This window comes from Ceratotherium simum, chromosome 5, assembly GCF_057802395.1.
Source record: "Ceratotherium simum simum isolate JZ-2026a chromosome 5, ASM5780239v1, whole genome shotgun sequence".
Classification (NCBI taxonomy): Eukaryota; Metazoa; Chordata; class Mammalia; order Perissodactyla; family Rhinocerotidae; genus Ceratotherium; species Ceratotherium simum.
This window is the reverse complement of record NC_141904.1, coordinates 51,757,832-51,774,450: the sequence shown is the minus strand read 5'-3', so window position 1 is coordinate 51,774,450 and position 16,619 is coordinate 51,757,832. Positions and strand designations below refer to the sequence as shown.

Genomic DNA, 16,619 nt, shown 5'->3' with positions numbered 1-16,619 from the left:
GATTCGCACACAGTACCCAGCACACAGTACCCAGCACACAGTAGGTGCTCTGAGTCATCGGTCCCTTTCCTTGGTGCTCTGCTGCCTGCTGAAGTCAGAGGCCCTTTCCCATAGGTCCCTTTCCTTGGTGCTCTGCTGCCTGCTGAAGTCAGAGGCTCCAGCCTCTCTCCCACTGTAGAGGGAGGTGGGCAGGGCAGGCACCAGTCTGATGAGGGGAGATTGTTCCAGTAAATCTATCCCCAAGTGTTTCCAGAAGACTTTTATTTGCCGGGCTACAAGCTAAATTCTGCAGGGAGCTTGGTAATGGGACCCGACTGCAGCCCCAACCTAAGGCAAGGGTCAATAAAGTAGGGTGAAAACTATGGGTTTGAGAGGGGGGTGGGGAAAATCCAGGAAGACTTCCTGGTGGAGGTGACTTGACCAGATAGAGGGAGGGAGGACAAGGCCAAAGAACAATGCTGGCTTTGGTGGGTTGAGTTCTTTTCTGGTCTTTGCTCTGCCTCTCCTCTGTACCTGGGTGTCCTCCGGGGGCCTCCCAGCTTTGCCCTGAGAAGGAACAGAGGACTCTGAGGGGGGTCTCTGTCCTCCTCAAAGCAGGAGGCCATAGTCGAGGACGCACACAGAGGACGGCTATTTGTGGCTGAGCAAGGATTTGACTCATGCTGGGGGATGGGGAGGATGTGCGGGAGGGGAGACAGGGACATGTGAATCACAGAATCTGACCAGAATGGTTGATGACTCGGGCCTAGCTTGCCACCTCCAGTCAGGCTTCAGCTACTGGTATGGGGCTGGAACAGGTGGCTGGAGCTTCTGGCTTCCTTCTGACTCACTTGGTAACCTCCACGGGTGTCTCAGCCCTACCATGCGCCTCTTGAGACCAGGCTCGGACGTGGCTCCCCCATCACAGCACCTGGCTGGGTACACAGAGGCTGTGTCGATATATCCACGTCCTCGCTGAACCTCAATTTACCCATTTGTTATTTAGTGGGCCTGGGCAGGGGTTACGTTTGCATTGTGCCTGACTACCTGGGGAACATGCTGGGGAGAGAAGGAGGTGCTGCAGACCCCAGAATGCCCACGATCTATGTCAGTGACTAGGGCAGGTGGCTCTGAACCTGGGGATCAGACTGTGGATCCTGGGCAGAGTGGCTGCAGATACCCTGTGTCCCTGGCCTGGACCCTTTGCTTTGCTCTGGGGAGGCCTCAGCTGGTTCATGAGCCCATCTTGCTAAGTCCCAGCTCTAGATTGCTGGGAAATTTACAAATATTGACTCCTGGGTATTGGCACTTTGGAGACCCATGAGCCTCAGCTACCAGGGGAGTGGAGATAGATGATTCTGCTGCCACTGCAGTTTGAAAACCACCAACTCCATCCGTCCACAGATGGGAAACCGAGGCACAGAGAGGGAAGTGGGTGAGCCCAAGTCCTCAAAGCCCACAAAGCCCATGTCCTCTGACCCCAGGAACCAAAATCTGAGTGTGCAGGAGAAGGCACCATGGGGCAGGGGTGGGTGGAAGTGATGGGCTGTCTGAGATGGGGACAGGGTGACAGAGAGGGTGGAGGACAGCCCGGGTCTGGGCCACTCTTTCCCCGCACTTTAATCTTGCTTCCTGGGAGAAGTGGCTGCTCCAGTACCAGGCTTTTCTGGGAGAGCCATGAATTATGCATGGAAGCCACAGGCCTGGGCAGGCCCATCTTAAATGAGCTTTAATAATTCATACGGAGAAGAGCCAGGGAAAGGGAGGGCCTCCTGGGCCAGACCTGGGGCGGCCACTGCTCTTCCAGCCCCTCCGCAGGCTTCCACTGCACACCCTACCTGCCCGCTCCTGTGGCTGGCCACATACACACTAGGGTAGGATGGTGGGGAGGCTGGCCGCTACTCTGGAGAGGTGCATTCACTCAGCAAAGGGCCTGTTCTTCCAGGCTGGAGTGAGGAGCCTCCTCCCTCAAGGCTCACAGCCCACCAGAGACGGGCAGTGAACAAGAGAGAAGAGGTCTGATGGAATACTAGCTAAAACAGTAACCCCAGGGGGCACCTGGAAATCAGTTGCTGCTGGGTGGGGTGCAACTTAAAATTGGGGGGGAGGCAAGGTGCACTTCACTGAAGGAGGTGAGAAATGGACTTTTGAGGAGAGACTGAGCCAGGCAGAGGGAACAGCATGTGCAAAGGGCTGTGCAAGGGAGTGCAGGAGTGTGTTCAAGCCACAGTGAGGAGGCCAGTGTGGGCTGAGGAGCAAAATCAAGGAGGCCATTGGGAGTACAGCCACTGGACAGATTTTGCCTTTCCACTGGTGCCACGGAGCTGCAGCATGTTGTTGACAGAGGAGGGACACGATTCCAACAGGACACTCTGGCTGTGTGTGGAGCTGAGTAGACCAGGGGAGATGGATGCGAGGGCAGAAGCTGAAGACCAGTGAGCTGGCAACTGCACTTGTCCTGCAGAGAGCTGATGGTGGCCCAGGCCAGGCTGGGCGCCAGGTAGGCGGTAGGCAGTGGGCAGATTCGGGCACGTTGTGCAGGTGGAGCCGACAGGCCTTGGTGAGAGATTGGATGTGGGTGGGAGAGAAAGCAGGTTCCAGGTCACCCTGAGGCTTTTTTACCTGAATGGAGGGAGCTGCCATCAGCTGAGTCAGGGGAGGCAGGGTGTGGCTTAGAGAAGGGGAGTGAGGATCCAGAGGAAGGGCAAGGTCTGGACTTTGGACACATTCAGTTTAAGAGGCCCATTAGACATCCAAGTGCCTGTGCCACGCCTGCAGCTGGGCATTCAAGACTGGCTTCCTGAGGAGAGGTGTGTGTCATCCTGATTGGTGTTCGTTAGCTGTGTGACCTTGGGCACGTCACTCAATTGCGCTGTGCCTCAGTTTTCCCCTCTGAGGACTGGGGATGATGATCTGACTGCTGTGAAGTGAATTAAGGCAGTGCAGTGGGAGTCTTGGCCTGTCACTGCTATGACGCAAGCCCCAGGTGAGAAGGCCCCAATCAGCCCCCTTGGTAAATAGATCCCCAAATGGCCCGTGGAGGCCTCAGGCCACCCCTCCTTGGGCAGAGAGGGAAACTGAGACCTGGAGAAAGCAAACCACAGAGGTGGGTGTGGACCACAGAGCAGGGTCTGGTATGCAGCAGGGGCTGGAGGAGAGACAGCCCCGGGGCCCCTCCCCACCCAGGCCATCACCCTGGCCCAGCCCTCCAACCTGGGTCTGGGGTCTTGATCCCAGCCTCTCCCACAAACCAGCTTTGTCTGTCCTGCTCCACACCTCATTTTGTCTCCCCTGTCCCTTGGTGCTATCCCCAGCCCCTCTCCTAGTCCCACAGGGGCTGCGGGGCAGAAGTCACTCTCGTGGAAGCTGGAGCAGCCCCCCACAGGGGCTTCTCCCTGCTGCTGGAAAACCCCAGACCAGGCTCGGTGAGGAGGGTGCTGCTGAGGGGCCGCTCAGGAACCCTGTGGCTCTGGGTGTGACAATACTGATGTACAACCATCTCGTGCTGCCTCGGTTCACTTTCTAGCCTAGTTACCTGAGGCCCACACAGCAAACATGGAAGAAACAGAAGTCAGGCTCAGATGGGCTTTCCAAGCTGTCCTCCTGACCCCCTCTGAGAGACCTCCTTTCCCTTCTCAGCCCACGTGTCCCTGGCTTGCCTCATCTATGTGGTCCTCCCTGACTGCTGGTGTCCCTGTGTGCCTTTGATCCTGCCCTGATAGTGGTGAGTGAGGTAGAGTGCTGTGGCCATTTGCTGTGTGAGCCTGGACACTCTCCATCCCTCTCTGACAAATGGGCTGCCTGGCTCTAGGCCTTCTCCTGTCCTCAGCTCCCCCACTCCCCCCATCAGGCTATTAGGAGTAAATACTGGGCTGGACCTGGTGCCCTAATTAAAGCTGGATGACTGTCCACTGTTAGTCTGATGGGGGAGGCACAGGTTTACTGCCTCCCAGCCGAGAGCCAACTAGAAGGAAAAGCTTTTTCCCCGGCAAAGAAAGGGAAGAGACAGCTCCGTAATTAATAACCTCATTAAGGAGCAGTATTTGGGCAGGGTCCCAAGACACACATAGTCGAGGCTGATGCATTTGGACTAATTCAAGCTTCGACAGCATCAGCCCCTCCCCAGCTCCACAGGGTCTCTGAGGATCCCCGGTGATAAGTGGGCTGCCTTCATCCCTGTGTGCATGGGTTGGGCTGGGGAGGTGGGGACGGTGCTCTTGGGGGCACCGTGTTGCTCACACTAGGAGTCCCTTTAGCTGAATAGCAAATCCGTTGAAGATGAGCCAGTCCCTTTGAGTCCTGCGCCTCAGTTTACCTGCTTGTGAAGTGGTGGATCACTGTGGATCACCATGAATCAGCTGAGCCAGCATGCTCCCCTCTCACCCTGGCCTCAGTTTTCCCTCCGTGGTTTGTGCAGTGCAAGGCAGTGCTTACTGGTCTCCATACCTCTAGGCACTCTGGTCTCCACCGCATGGAGTGGCTAGGCCCAGTTGGCCTCTCGAGAGTGAGTGACCTTGGCTAGACTTGCCCTCTGGCAGCCCTGTTGTTCTTAGGAGGCTGTGATCAAATCAGGGTCGAAGGCCCTACCCTGGGCTTTGAGCCCCAAAAGATGCCAAGGCCCAACAGTCTTTTCTGCAGAGAGGGCAAGCAAGAAGGATGCTTTGATCACGGGAGGTCTTGCCCTTCCCGAAGGCTCTCCCCTGTGTCAGGGTCTCTGAGGCAGTGCAGGGGGAGCTGCAGCCCTCCTGGAGACCCCAGTCTAAGGAGGAGGCACAGCCATCCTGTGCTTAGTGAGCTGCAGGTCTGAGGAAGGAGACTGGACTGTGGAGAGAGCAACGCCCCCCTCCAGATGGGTCTGTGTGCACATGAGTATGTGGGACAGTCATCACTGCTAGCATCCCTTCCATGGGGCAGTAGTTTCCGCCTGCCTCCTCTTTGGGTCCTGGGAGGTGGACAAGTGGTGAGCTTTATCTCCATTTTCCAGATGGGAAAACTGAGGCCTAAGAGGGCACATCTGGTCCAAGTTCTCAGAGGAGCCAGGGCTGGATCTAGGCACTCAGTCTAGGTAGAGAGGGATATTCACCTGAGTGGTCAGGGAGGACTCCCTGGGGGAGGTGGCTCTGGAGATGCCACGATTGTGGGGTGCAGCCTTGAACTTCCTGCTGTTTGCAGCAGGGCTGTGGCCTAGGCGAGGGGCTGGCCGCGTCCCAAACCCTGGTTCAGCAGGGGCTACAGCTGCTGTCTGAGCTTCCCATGGCTGTTGGGGGAGGCACACCCTTTCCCAGCTGGGATGGGGGAGTGGCCCCCTGGCCCACCCACCAGTTAGCCTCCCTTCCTGAGACGGGATCAGCCTAACACGGAGGCCCTCTAGTTGGGCTCTTTTGTGTTCCCTTCATGCCTGTGTCTCTCTGTCTGTCTTTCCCATACCTGCCCCCTCCTGCCCTATCTTTTTTTCTTTCCTCTTCAGTAGACTGTGAAGGTACCAAGGTGGGAGGCAGCTGGCCAGCTGAAATATAATCAGAATAATTAAATAGCGCTTTATTTTAGATCATTGCCTCCCCCAGAGCTGGGGGAATAATTGGCCAGCCTGTCATGAGAGAAGCAGGAGACCTGTGGGCCTGCACTATTGCCAAGTTTGGTTCATGGTGCCCTGGCAGCAAGTGGCCTCCACTGTGCCTGCTCCCCCACACCCCTCACCTGCCCCAGCCTAGTCCTGCCCTGCCATGCTCCCCTCCTGCTTCACCTGCTGTTCTACACTCAGCCTCCACCCCCAACGGCGGCTGCCCTGCTGAGCTGTGGGGAGGGCTGTAGACTGTAGGCCCCCAGTGGAATGGGGTTTTTCCAGGCAGTCTGCCTGGTGGAAGCAGCCTGCAGCAGGGCTTTGATGGCAAAAAATGCCTCCTTAGGAGTGGCGAGGAGAAGACTTGCAGAGGCAGAGGTTGGGGATCCCAATGCCCTCGCCCCTCCTAGGCCTTGGCGTCTCCTGGCCCTACCCCTTCTGCTCTTGAACAAAGCCTTCCCCTTCCCTTCTCACCCCTCTGCAGAGTCCGGCCGCCCACACCCACCCATGCCCTCTGAGAGTGAACCTGCAGTGTCACCTGTCTCTGGTTTTTTGATTTGTTTAATTATAGATGAGTTTTCTGCATAATTTATTCCAAAAGACTGGATTATACTGTACAATTAAATCACATTCTGATCAACAACTTCAGGTATAAAATTAACAACTGGCAACAGTTTAATCTATGCTGCTGCATCTGCACACAGGCTCTTTCCCTTCCCCCCATCCCTCTCCGCCCTCCTCCTCCTTCCTGCATCCCTGTCCCCACCCCCTTCCTCCCCTCCTCCTCTCTGCTGTCTTCTCTTACCTACTCCTCCTGCCCCTGCCCCTCCCCTCTGGGGGATCCTGCACAGCCGACCTCAGAGCTGGAGGCCTCCACTTGACTGCTCTGTAGTTTGATCTCGGCCTCCCCAGCTGGAGGAGGTCTCAGTGGTTCTGTCTGCTAAAGGGGGTCCTTAGCCCCAGCATCCAAAGGGATGCCTTTGCTCCCTTGCCTGATGGTGACAACCCCTCTTCCCTCACATACTCCTCTTGGTTCTGAAATGTGCCCTGAAGACTAAGGCTGGCGTCCTACAGCACCTAGTGTCATCTCTCCACTTGGCTGCCCTCAGCCTGCCGGTCCTGGGACACATGCATCTTTGCCCCGTGCCTGCTTCAGGCCTCCCTCAGCCTGGGGAGCAGGAGGTTGAAGGGAGCCGTTAGGGGGATCCTTTCCACAGCAGCCTCCCGCTGTGCTCCATCCCCCCCCCCCCCAGTGCAGGCATTCATGGAAGGTTCCCTGAGCGCTGGGAGTGGGGGCTGGATTGAACATGCTTCTAGCCCTCAGGGGACTGCTCAATAATAATACTGCCCATCAAGGTTGCTCTGTGGATTTGGCCATTAAAGTTCTTCAGCCAAATCAGTTGCATTTCTGTATGCTAATAACGAACTAACAGAAAGAGAGCTCAAAAAGATAATACCATTTACAATTGCATCAAAAAGAATAAAATATCTAGGAATAAATCTTACCAAGGAAGTGAAAGATCTATACAATGAAAACTACAAGACATTATTGAAAGAAATCGATGATGACATAAAGAAATGGAAAGACATCCCATGCACGTGGATTGGAAGAATAAACATAGTCAAAATGTCTATATTACCTAAAGCAATCTACAGATTCAATGCAATCCCAATCAGAATCCCAATGACATTCTTCACGGAAATAGAAAAAAGAATACTAAAGTTCATATGGGGCAACAAAAGACCCCGAATAGCTAAAGCAATCCTAAGAAAAAAGAACAAAGATGGAGGCATCACAATCCTTGATTTCAAAACATACTACAAAGCAATAGTAATCAAAACAGCATGGTACTGGTACAAAAACAGACACACAGATCAATGGAACAGAATTGAAAGCCCAGAAATAAAACCACACATATATGGACAGCTAATTTTTGACAAAGGAGCTAAGAACATACAATGGAGAAAGGAAAGTCTCTTCAATAAATGGTGTTGGGAAAACTGGACAGCCACATGCAAAAGAATGAAAGTGGACCATCTGCTATCGCCATTCACAAAAATTAACTCAAAATGGATCAAAGACCTGAAGGTGAGACCTGAAACTATAAAACTCATAGAAGAAAATATAGGCAACACACTATTTGACATTGGTCATAAAGGAATCTTTTCGGATGACATGCCTACCCAGACTAGGGAAACTAAAGAAAAAATAAGCAAGTGGGACTTTATCAGATTAAAGAGCTTCTACAAGACAAACGAAACCAGAATCAAGATGAACAGACAACCCACCAGCTGGGAGAAAATATTTGCAAAACATATATCTGACGAGGGGTTAATCTCCGTAATATGTAAAGAACTCACACAACTGAACAACAAAAAAACAACCCAATCAAAAAATGGGCAGAGGAAATGAACAGACACTTCTCCAAAGAAGATATACGGATGGCCAATAGGCACATGAAAAGATGTTCAACGTCACCAATCATCAGGGAAATGCAAATCAAAACAACACTAAGACATCACCTCACGCCCGTTAGAGTGGCTATAATCACCAAGACAAAAAACAACAAATATTGGAGAGGATGTGGAGAAACAGGAACCCTCATACACAGCTGGTGGGAATGCAAACTAATGCAGCCTCTATGGAAAACGGTATGGAGATTCGTCAAAAAATTAAAAACAGAAATACCTTATGATCCAGCTATCCCACTACTGGGTATCTACCCAACAAACCTGAAATCAACAATCCAAAGAGGCTTATGCACCCCTATGTTCATTGCAGCATTATTCACTATAGCCAAGAAGTGGAAGCAACCTAAATGTCCCTCGACTGATGATTGGATCAAGAAGATGTAGTCTATATAGATACAATGGAATACCACTCAGCCATAAAAAAAGACAAAATCGTCCCATTTGCAACAACATGGATGGGCCTGGAGGGTATTATGTTAAGTGAAATAAGCCAGAAAGAGAAAGACAAACACTGTATGATCTCACTCATATGTGGAATATAAACCAACACACGGACAGAGAAAACTGTATTGTGGTTACCAGGGGCAACGGGGGTAGGAGGTGGGCACAAGGGGTGAAGGGAGACATATATATGGTGATGGGCACACAAAAATGTACGACCCAAAATTTCACAATGTTATAAACTATTAAAACATCAATAAACAAAACAAAACAAAACAAAACAAAAAAGTTCTTCAGCCAGTCATTATTACCCCTGTTTACAGATGGGAAAGCTGAGGTTCCAAGGGGAACATCCAGGGGCCGGCCGGGTGGTGCAAGCAGTTAAGTGCGCGCAGTCTGCTGCGGTGGCCCAGGGTTCGCCTGGTCGGATCCCAGGCATGCACTGACGCACTGCTTGCCAAGCCATGCTGTGGTGGCATCCCATATAAAGTAGAGGAAGATGGACATAGATGTTAGCCCAGGGCCAGTCTTCCTCAGCAAAAAAGAGGAGGATTGGCATCGGATGTTAGCTCAGGGCTGGTCTTCGACACACAAAAAGAACTTAGAACCAAGGGGAACATCCAAGGTCAGAGCTCTCAAGCTCACACAGTTGGCAGCGGTAGCCTCTCCCTGAGGCTTCCCCAAGGCTGCGTTGTCCTGGAAGGGTGAGCTCCTGGAGCTGATGGAGCCCGGAGGGTAGGTCTGGCTTCTCTCTCTAGTATATGGCCCTGCACCCATCCTTGCCAGGGGCCTCAGTTTTCTTGTTTGTGGAGTTGGGGCACAGTGCCAGTACCCCCTAGGTTCGGGCATGTTGGAGGACATGGTGGTGCGAGGCTCTGTCCCCAGCTTCTCAGGCCCACACCAGTCATCATGCTGGCTGCGGCTCCTGGCTGCACGTGCCTCCTCCCAGACACTCTCTCCTCACTGTCTTGCTAATTTGGCACTTAGAGACACTTGGAGATAAGCAGTTTTCTCAATGAAGAACGTGGAAAATCACAGGGATCTGGCGAGCCAGCAGATGGGTCTACCCTGTTGGGAAGGTGACCTATGGACCATACTGCCTGACCAGGGAGGCCTTGGCAGAGCCAGGCACGTGGGCCCAGGCTGATGGGAGCCCAGGCAGGGGTCAGTTTTCCTTTGACCCTTCGGGGCTGTGGATCCTGATGCATCTCCCCATCCTTTCCCCCAATGCCCTTCTGCTGGAGCGAGGATGACTGTGCCTGGCCAGGGTTAGTCTTGGCTTGGTGGCTGGTTTCTCTGGCCTCGGGGCAGGAACACTGCACGTGCGTAGTTGACTCCTGGCCTCCTCGGTCCCATGTGTCACCCCTGGGAGCCAGCACTGGGACACCAGCCAAACCCTGGAACCAGCAATTCATGTCTCTGTGATGATGAAATGAATGATCTGTCATGTTCTTTTAAACTCTTGGACACACGTATTGCCTTCCTAATTGGGTTTGGGTTAGGTGAATAATCAGAATAACTTGTTTACCTGGGCGCTGTGCTGATGGGCAGTGTAGCTGGGGTCTACCCATCAGGCCCAGCATGCCAGACCAACGGCTAGAGCCACCCCTGGACCCCAGGAGGGTATGTGTGTCCTGATGTGTCATGGGTGGGACAGTCTCCATGGCCCATAGCTGAGTCTAGAGCTGCTCAGCTGGAGGTGGGAGTGGGGAGAGTGTGTGTGTCTGTGTGTGTGAGAGAGAGAAAGAGGAAGGGAGGGAGGAGGGAGGGAAGGAGAGTGAGTATGTGTGTGTCTTGGGAAGGATTGGACTTTATCCTGAGATTTGGCTCTTCTAAAACTTTTTTTAGTGTTGAAATAACCTTTTTGGATGAAACAATGGTGATTATAATAACAATGTGTTGTTTGAGCAAAATACAAATTTGGCATCTGTGTCTGTTCTTCCAATTAGTTTTCTTTTACTTATCCGTGAAATCCTTGAACCAAAGACCTATAGATACACTAGAAAAGAGTCAACAGCCTGGGGTCGAATCAGTGCCAAGCTAGTAAATGTTTACAGTTTGCTTTCCAGGCAAAAAACTGGTGGGTGGCGTTTGCTGATTTCTATGGTATAAATATTCCCACTATGGCGGATTTCAGGCTCCTAAGGTGATGACATTGGATGCAGAGATGGTACAAAGTGTATGCTCTTGGCTGTTGGCTCCAGCACTCCCCTGGGCCGAGTTCTGTGTTCACTTGTCCCTGGGTGAGTGACCTTGGGCAGGTCACTTAAAACCTCTGTGCTTCAGTTTCCTCATCTGTAAATTGGGGGTGATAATGTTTGCTTGTTTGTGAGGATTGAAGCGAGAGAGGAGATGACATGCTGGCACCACACCTTGGGTGCCCTTGTACATATTAGTTCCAGGAAGGATTATGGTTGGCATTCTGTCCCCTACACCAGTGAATGGCTGAAGTCAGGTTCGGGGCCAGGGCAGAGCTAATGGTTCCCCTTGGAGATCAACTCGTTGACCTCACCCATTCACGTGCCATCTGCCCAGCTGGACACAAGACTGTGCAGCAGCGCATCTCAACATTAGCGCCCCACCTCCAAGCTCTGTCTCAGGAGCACAAAACAGCCACCTGCCACACTGCCCATCCACAGCTGGGGCCAGGCGATCAGTGCCTGGTGGACAGGAGCCGGCGGCCAAGCAGGCTCTCCATTCTCCGCTGGGTTCTGCCTTCCCCCAACTGGCAGCTGAGGCCTGATTGCCCTTCGTAGCCTGGCCTGCAGCCTGGCCTCCGCTCAGGCTCAGGGTTAGCTTTTCGCCTGCAGTGGAGAGCGGAGGTTGGCATCAGGCTGTGGCTCAGCCAGCAGCAAGCCAAAGCTAATACCTCTTTCTTTTGATCTTGATTTTTTTTTCCATCACGGTCCTGACATTCAGCTTGGCAAATTGCAATTAGTGATCTGCCCGCCTCCTGCTCTGAGTTCCCATGCCAACCTACCGGGGCGCACACAAGGCACAGGCCCAGCCCCCCAGTGACAAGCCTGAGGAGGGGTGTGGAGCAGAGGGCCTGGGTAGAGGCTCAAGCTCTTCTGACCCAGGGAGCTAGGAGAGTCCTGGCCCCTAGTGGTGCTAGGGGAGGTAGGGCAGGCTGGCCCAGGGCAGGTGTTGGGGCCAGATGCAATCTCCCGGATCCCATGGCTCCTAGGGTATCCCTCTAGAGGCTGGGGCTGGTATCACCCCACCCCTACCTTGCTCTGTGGGGTGTGCTTGAACCATGGCGTATTTCAATCTTTGTGGTAATTCTCCTGTGAGCCCTCTCTGGAAAGGCCTCATTCTGGGTCTGGTGGGATGGGGAAGTTGAGGTGCCCTTCAGACGGAGTAGGGCGGGGGCCTTGGTCACAGCAGAGTGCCTTTGGCAGTGTGGAGAATGTCTGTGTGGCTAGCCCCTGGCAAGGACTGGTGTGATTTTGCTCATCTGATCTGGCACTGCCTGAAGAGGGGGTCACGGTTAAAGCCTGGGCAGGCCTCTCCGCAGATGCCATCCCTGTTCATGGGTGTGGGCTGAGAATACAGGGCCGTGTGACCGCCTGCCCATCCTGTCCACTCACAAAGATCCCTGTGCAGCACCCTTAACCCACCTGTTCTCATGTGTCCTTTTCATACCCTATGAGGTAGCCCCAAATTTCCCTGCTTTCCAGAGGAGGAAACTGAGACACAGATGTGTTGAAACAAGCGCAGGGGGGCACCAGTGCAAAGGAGACCTGCTCAGGCTGGTGGCTCAGGTGAAGGGCTCGTGGGGCTTGCTGGGCCCCCAGAAAGGGGTGGATGGTCTGAACTGACCCGAGGGTGGGCGGTTCATGTGGGTCATCCAGTGATGAACCTCAGATAAGCATCTGTTCACCAGGGTGCTGGAAAGGCAAGGGCCATCTGAGCTGGAAGCTCTCCACGTCCACTGTTCAGATGAGGTCCAGAGGGGCAGGGATCTGCCTCAAGTTACACAGTGACTTGGTGGTGGCAGCAGTGACTCGTGTTTTCCCCCCTTCCCCAGGACCCACCCAGCCTTGGGGACAGAAAGCTCTAAGATCTAGCAGACACCACCTGGCCCACTGACATCTCCCTCCTCCCTGGTGTCCAGAGTCCCCATGTTCAAAGTAGCAGCATCAAGGGCTGGCTCTTCACAGTGAAAAATAGTCTCCCTGCAGGCGTCTTGGAGCTGCTGGCCTCCCTCAGTGCATTTAAACTCCAGTCCACTCTCCTCCCTGGCTGTCCGACAGTACATGAGGAGAGCCAGGCCACCGGGTCTAGACTTCAAAGGGAGTCACAGGCGCACTCTGGCTCCTAGCCTCTCTTTCTCCTCTAGTGAAAACGGGGTTCTGAAGGGGCAGTGGCTGCTGGTCAGCCCTAGGTGGCCGGGGCTAGGCTGTTCCAGCACTGGGCGGATCCTCTGACACCTCTCTCCTCTCTGCATGCAGGATGCAGCACTGGGCCCGGCGCCTGGAGCAGGAGATCGATGGCGTGATGCGGATCTTTGGGGGTGTCCAGCAGCTCCGCGAGGTAAGCCCGGTGCCACTGGCTGTTCCTTCAGGGACCCTCTTCCAAGTGGGAATGGGGAAGGGCTTCAGAAATAAGGAGTGAGGAAGGTTTGGCATTGTCAAGGACCTGGTGTGGTGCGGTCCCTGGTTGGACCCACGGGGGAGGTAGGGAAATAACTAGAAAAACAGCGACTCCTCCTCTGGGTCATGGCATGCTCTTCCCAAGGTGACTGTGTTGAAGTGGTACCCAGTCAGCTCTGATGCCAGGGTGTTGCATGTATCAGGTTTTCAGTTAGGTGAGGTCTGTGTGTAAGGCAGTGCCTGGGGCGGGAGCCCAGGCCCTGGAGGGTCCGGTGGATGCAGCTGTGCATGGAAGCCAGAGGGACTGTCCACGCAGTGAGTCGAGTGGCCAGGCAACAACCCCGGAGAGCAGCGCTGCCCGCTCAAGGTGCTGCAGCATGAGACAGGTTGAGAGCCTGTGCTTGGTGAGATGAGACATCAAGGGGCGGGAGGGGTGATTGATTAGGCGCGAGCAACCACATTCATCCTGGGAGATTATGTTAATGTTTGAAATAGTGATGTGAAGAGCAGGCCATCCGTCACCTCCGGAAGGCTGCAAAATGTGTCGTTGTCAGGCCATGGGCTCCTGAGCCGTCGCTCTTTATGTGGAAATGCAGAGGCTTGGGGAGTTGAGCTCTTGAAGTGGTTGGGGTGAGACCCCTGGGTACGTGTGGGACTTCGAGGAGCTCGTTGCTGGGGCTTGGGCCAGGAGGTGCAACCAGAACTGAGCAGGGGATTAATGGGGATCTCCTGCTGATGGGGGCCTGGGAACAGCAGAGTAAACGGAGTTGCCGTTGCTGGTTCAGCCGAGAGTCCAGGCCTAGGGCTCAGTGATTAGATACTCCACGGTGTTCCTGCCATCCCTCCTGGTCACAGCCAGGGTCAACAGATGTAACCTCCGGAGGGCAGCTACCATGAGGTGTTGTCCTCAGTCCTTTCCCCGTGCTTAGCTTATAGCAGGCACCCAAGAAATGGGGGTGGCAGTGAGTGTGTTGACATTGACTATGGCTATAGGATGGAGCTGATCAGGGGTGGCTAACGAGGTGGTAACATGGCCAGGAGGGGGAGTCCAGGTCTGGAGGTCTGAGCCATCAACTTGTTGGATGTCCTCTCCCTGCTGACGCAGCCTATCTGCACCTCCCTTTCCTGATTGCTGGGCTTGAATTGCAGTAACCTCCATCCCACTCTCTTTCTGTGAACTCGCAATGACTCAGCTGTGCTCAGAGGCCGGCAGAGCTTTCCAGAGAAGGCACTGTAGGAAAAGCTGTTCTGGAACAGAAGTCAATTTATGCTCAGGAATAGTACCCGGCACTAGCTGTGTTCTAAGTGGGCACTGCCAAGTGCAGCCATGTAGGCTCCTGAAGAAATATAGTTCCCTAGAAAGTGTGTCATGTGCCTTTCCAAGTTTTGTATTGGGACATAAGATGTACCCCACATAAGGAGTTAACTGTGCACCTCCAGTCAAGAATCTTCCATGCTTTGAATCCTCACTTGAGGACATTGTTTATTTTATAGTCATGGGCAACTCAGACCCGGAAAGTTTGCCAATGAAAAAATAATGTATGTGGTTCAGGCCTGAGACTCAGGTCTGTCTGAACCACTGAGCTTCTTGAATGATGAGGACCAGAGATGGAATCCCGGCTCAGCGTACCCACTGTGTGTTGCTGGGTGAGTCTTGGACCCTCTCTGATCCTCATTCTTGGTCCATGGCGTGGCTAGGAGGTCTGGCTGGAGGATGAGGTGGTGAGAATGGCAATGGACAGGTTTCTGCTGAGGCAGAAACACCCCCTTTTGTAGAAATCAAATTTGAATTTTCCTCCTTGATCATTTTCACTCCTAGGATGTGTTGTTCCCTTCCTTTCTGATAGGAGTTGAGCAATTCCAGATACTTTCGGCAATGAGCACATCTTCCCCCACCCCATCCACTCAGAGGTAACCAAAGTCACGCAGCTGGCTTGTGGCAGAGCTGCTGGGGCTTGGACCCGGAGCTCCTGATTCCTGTTCTAGGGCGCTGCTCCTCCTCCGGCTATGCTTCCCATCTTGGAAGGGTGGGCAGGATGAGCCTAGGGAAGTGGGGAGCTGGGCTAGAGCAGGGACCATGCTTGGTGTGGCTGTGGCCAGCCTGGCAGGCAGGCAGAGAAGTGCTGACCTGGCGTTCCCTGCTCCTCCTGGCATCCCTCTGCCAATGACAGTTGCTGGCTCTCTGTCCTGCTCCAGTTTTTTCTCACCTGCTTCCTCAGCCTCTTATTTCCCGCTGACAGCTCTGGGGCTGCTTCTTGGCACAGGGCATTCTAGTGAGATGGGCAACAGGGGAGCAAATGAAAAGTTCTGGAAGAAAAGGACAACCCCGTGGGAGCAGGAGGGAGCCAACCGGTCGGCTCCCCACCCTCACCCTGACTGAGCTACCTTGGCTGTCCTTCAAATGCACGTGAGAGGGCCGTGTGCCTAGCCCGTGCCCTCTCTGATGGGTCAGGAAGATGCTCGCAGCAGTACTCCTGTGGACCCTGGCGCCGCTGTGCCCAGCTAACAGCTTCGCCCCCACTGGGGCCGCCTCTCCCCAGGCCTCCCTGAGCTGACTCGGAGCTGCCCGCAAACACCTTGCAGCCGGAGTGATCCTGGCATCTGGGCCCCTGCGTGTCTGCCCTCTCTGCCTGCCCAAGTCCTAAAGGCTGCCCCACCCCCAGAACCTGGGAGCCGCAAGAGCTGGCAGCTGCGAGAGTTCAGAAACTGTAGACAGTAGGGTTCGGGAGCATTTTCCTCGCCTTGGCACTTTTCCTCTTCCCGACCTCACCAGAACTCCATGGGGCATGGCTGGGTGCAGACTGTGGCCCATTTACAGGTTGGAAACCATGGCACACCTTGGTGGGGTGTGTGGGCTGTCTGCGAAGACCCCATCATGTTTCCTTATCTAATGCCAGGGCCAACGGATAGTAGGAGTACCCACTGTGGCCCTGTGCTTGCATGCCATCCCCACCCCCATGCTTAGCCAGGCACCCCTGAGCCATGCCTCACTGAGTACCTCAGCCCCACCTCCCCCCAGCCCTGGTCTACTCTGCTGTGAACAGGCCACAAAAGTGTGGACCCTACTGTAGTTTGCCCCCTCCAGAGCCCCTGGAGGCTGAGTGAGGTCTCCTGAGCCCCTTCTCTACCCTCCTCCATCAGGACCATATTGTCACCATCCTGGTGGGGAGAGCAGAGAGCATATGCTTGGGCTCTGAGCTCATTTACATAATGAGGCTGATCAGGATGAATAATTCATCAGGTGCCTGGGGGTGCACAGGGGGAGGATGTGGAGATGGCTGGTCTCCCCACTCTGAAGACCAGGTCATTCTGATGGGTACAGCCAGGGTCCTACCCCCTCTGACTGGGTGTCAAGGGTAGAAGGGGAACAACTCTGGGGACCTTGTGGGAAAGCAAAGCAGGAGAGATTATAGTCAGACCTGAGGAAGAACCAGTGGCTCATCAGGTATGCCAGCTCTGAGATGGGTTCCTGACCTGGTGAGACACCTTCCTTGGAAGGTCTCTGCAGAAGGAAGTGAGAAGATCCTCTGTCTGGGGAGGGGGTCAGAGGTGAGAGAAGGCTGCCTGGGATG

At 54.1% G+C, this 16,619-nt stretch overlaps 1 protein-coding gene across 5 annotated transcripts in view; it reads left to right on the top strand.

The window, feature by feature from the left end:
* CACNA2D2 (calcium voltage-gated channel auxiliary subunit alpha2delta 2) overlaps nt 1–16,619 on the top strand; it is a 141,805-nt gene that overhangs the window by 16,323 nt on the left and 108,863 nt on the right. For all 5 annotated transcript variants that reach the window (XM_087431084.1, XM_014792381.2, XM_087431086.1 and 2 more), the window contains exon 2: nt 12,907–12,988. In XM_087431084.1, the coding sequence (XP_087287210.1) occupies nt 12,907–12,988 (82 nt within the window). The remainder of the gene's footprint in view (nt 1–12,906; nt 12,989–16,619) is intronic.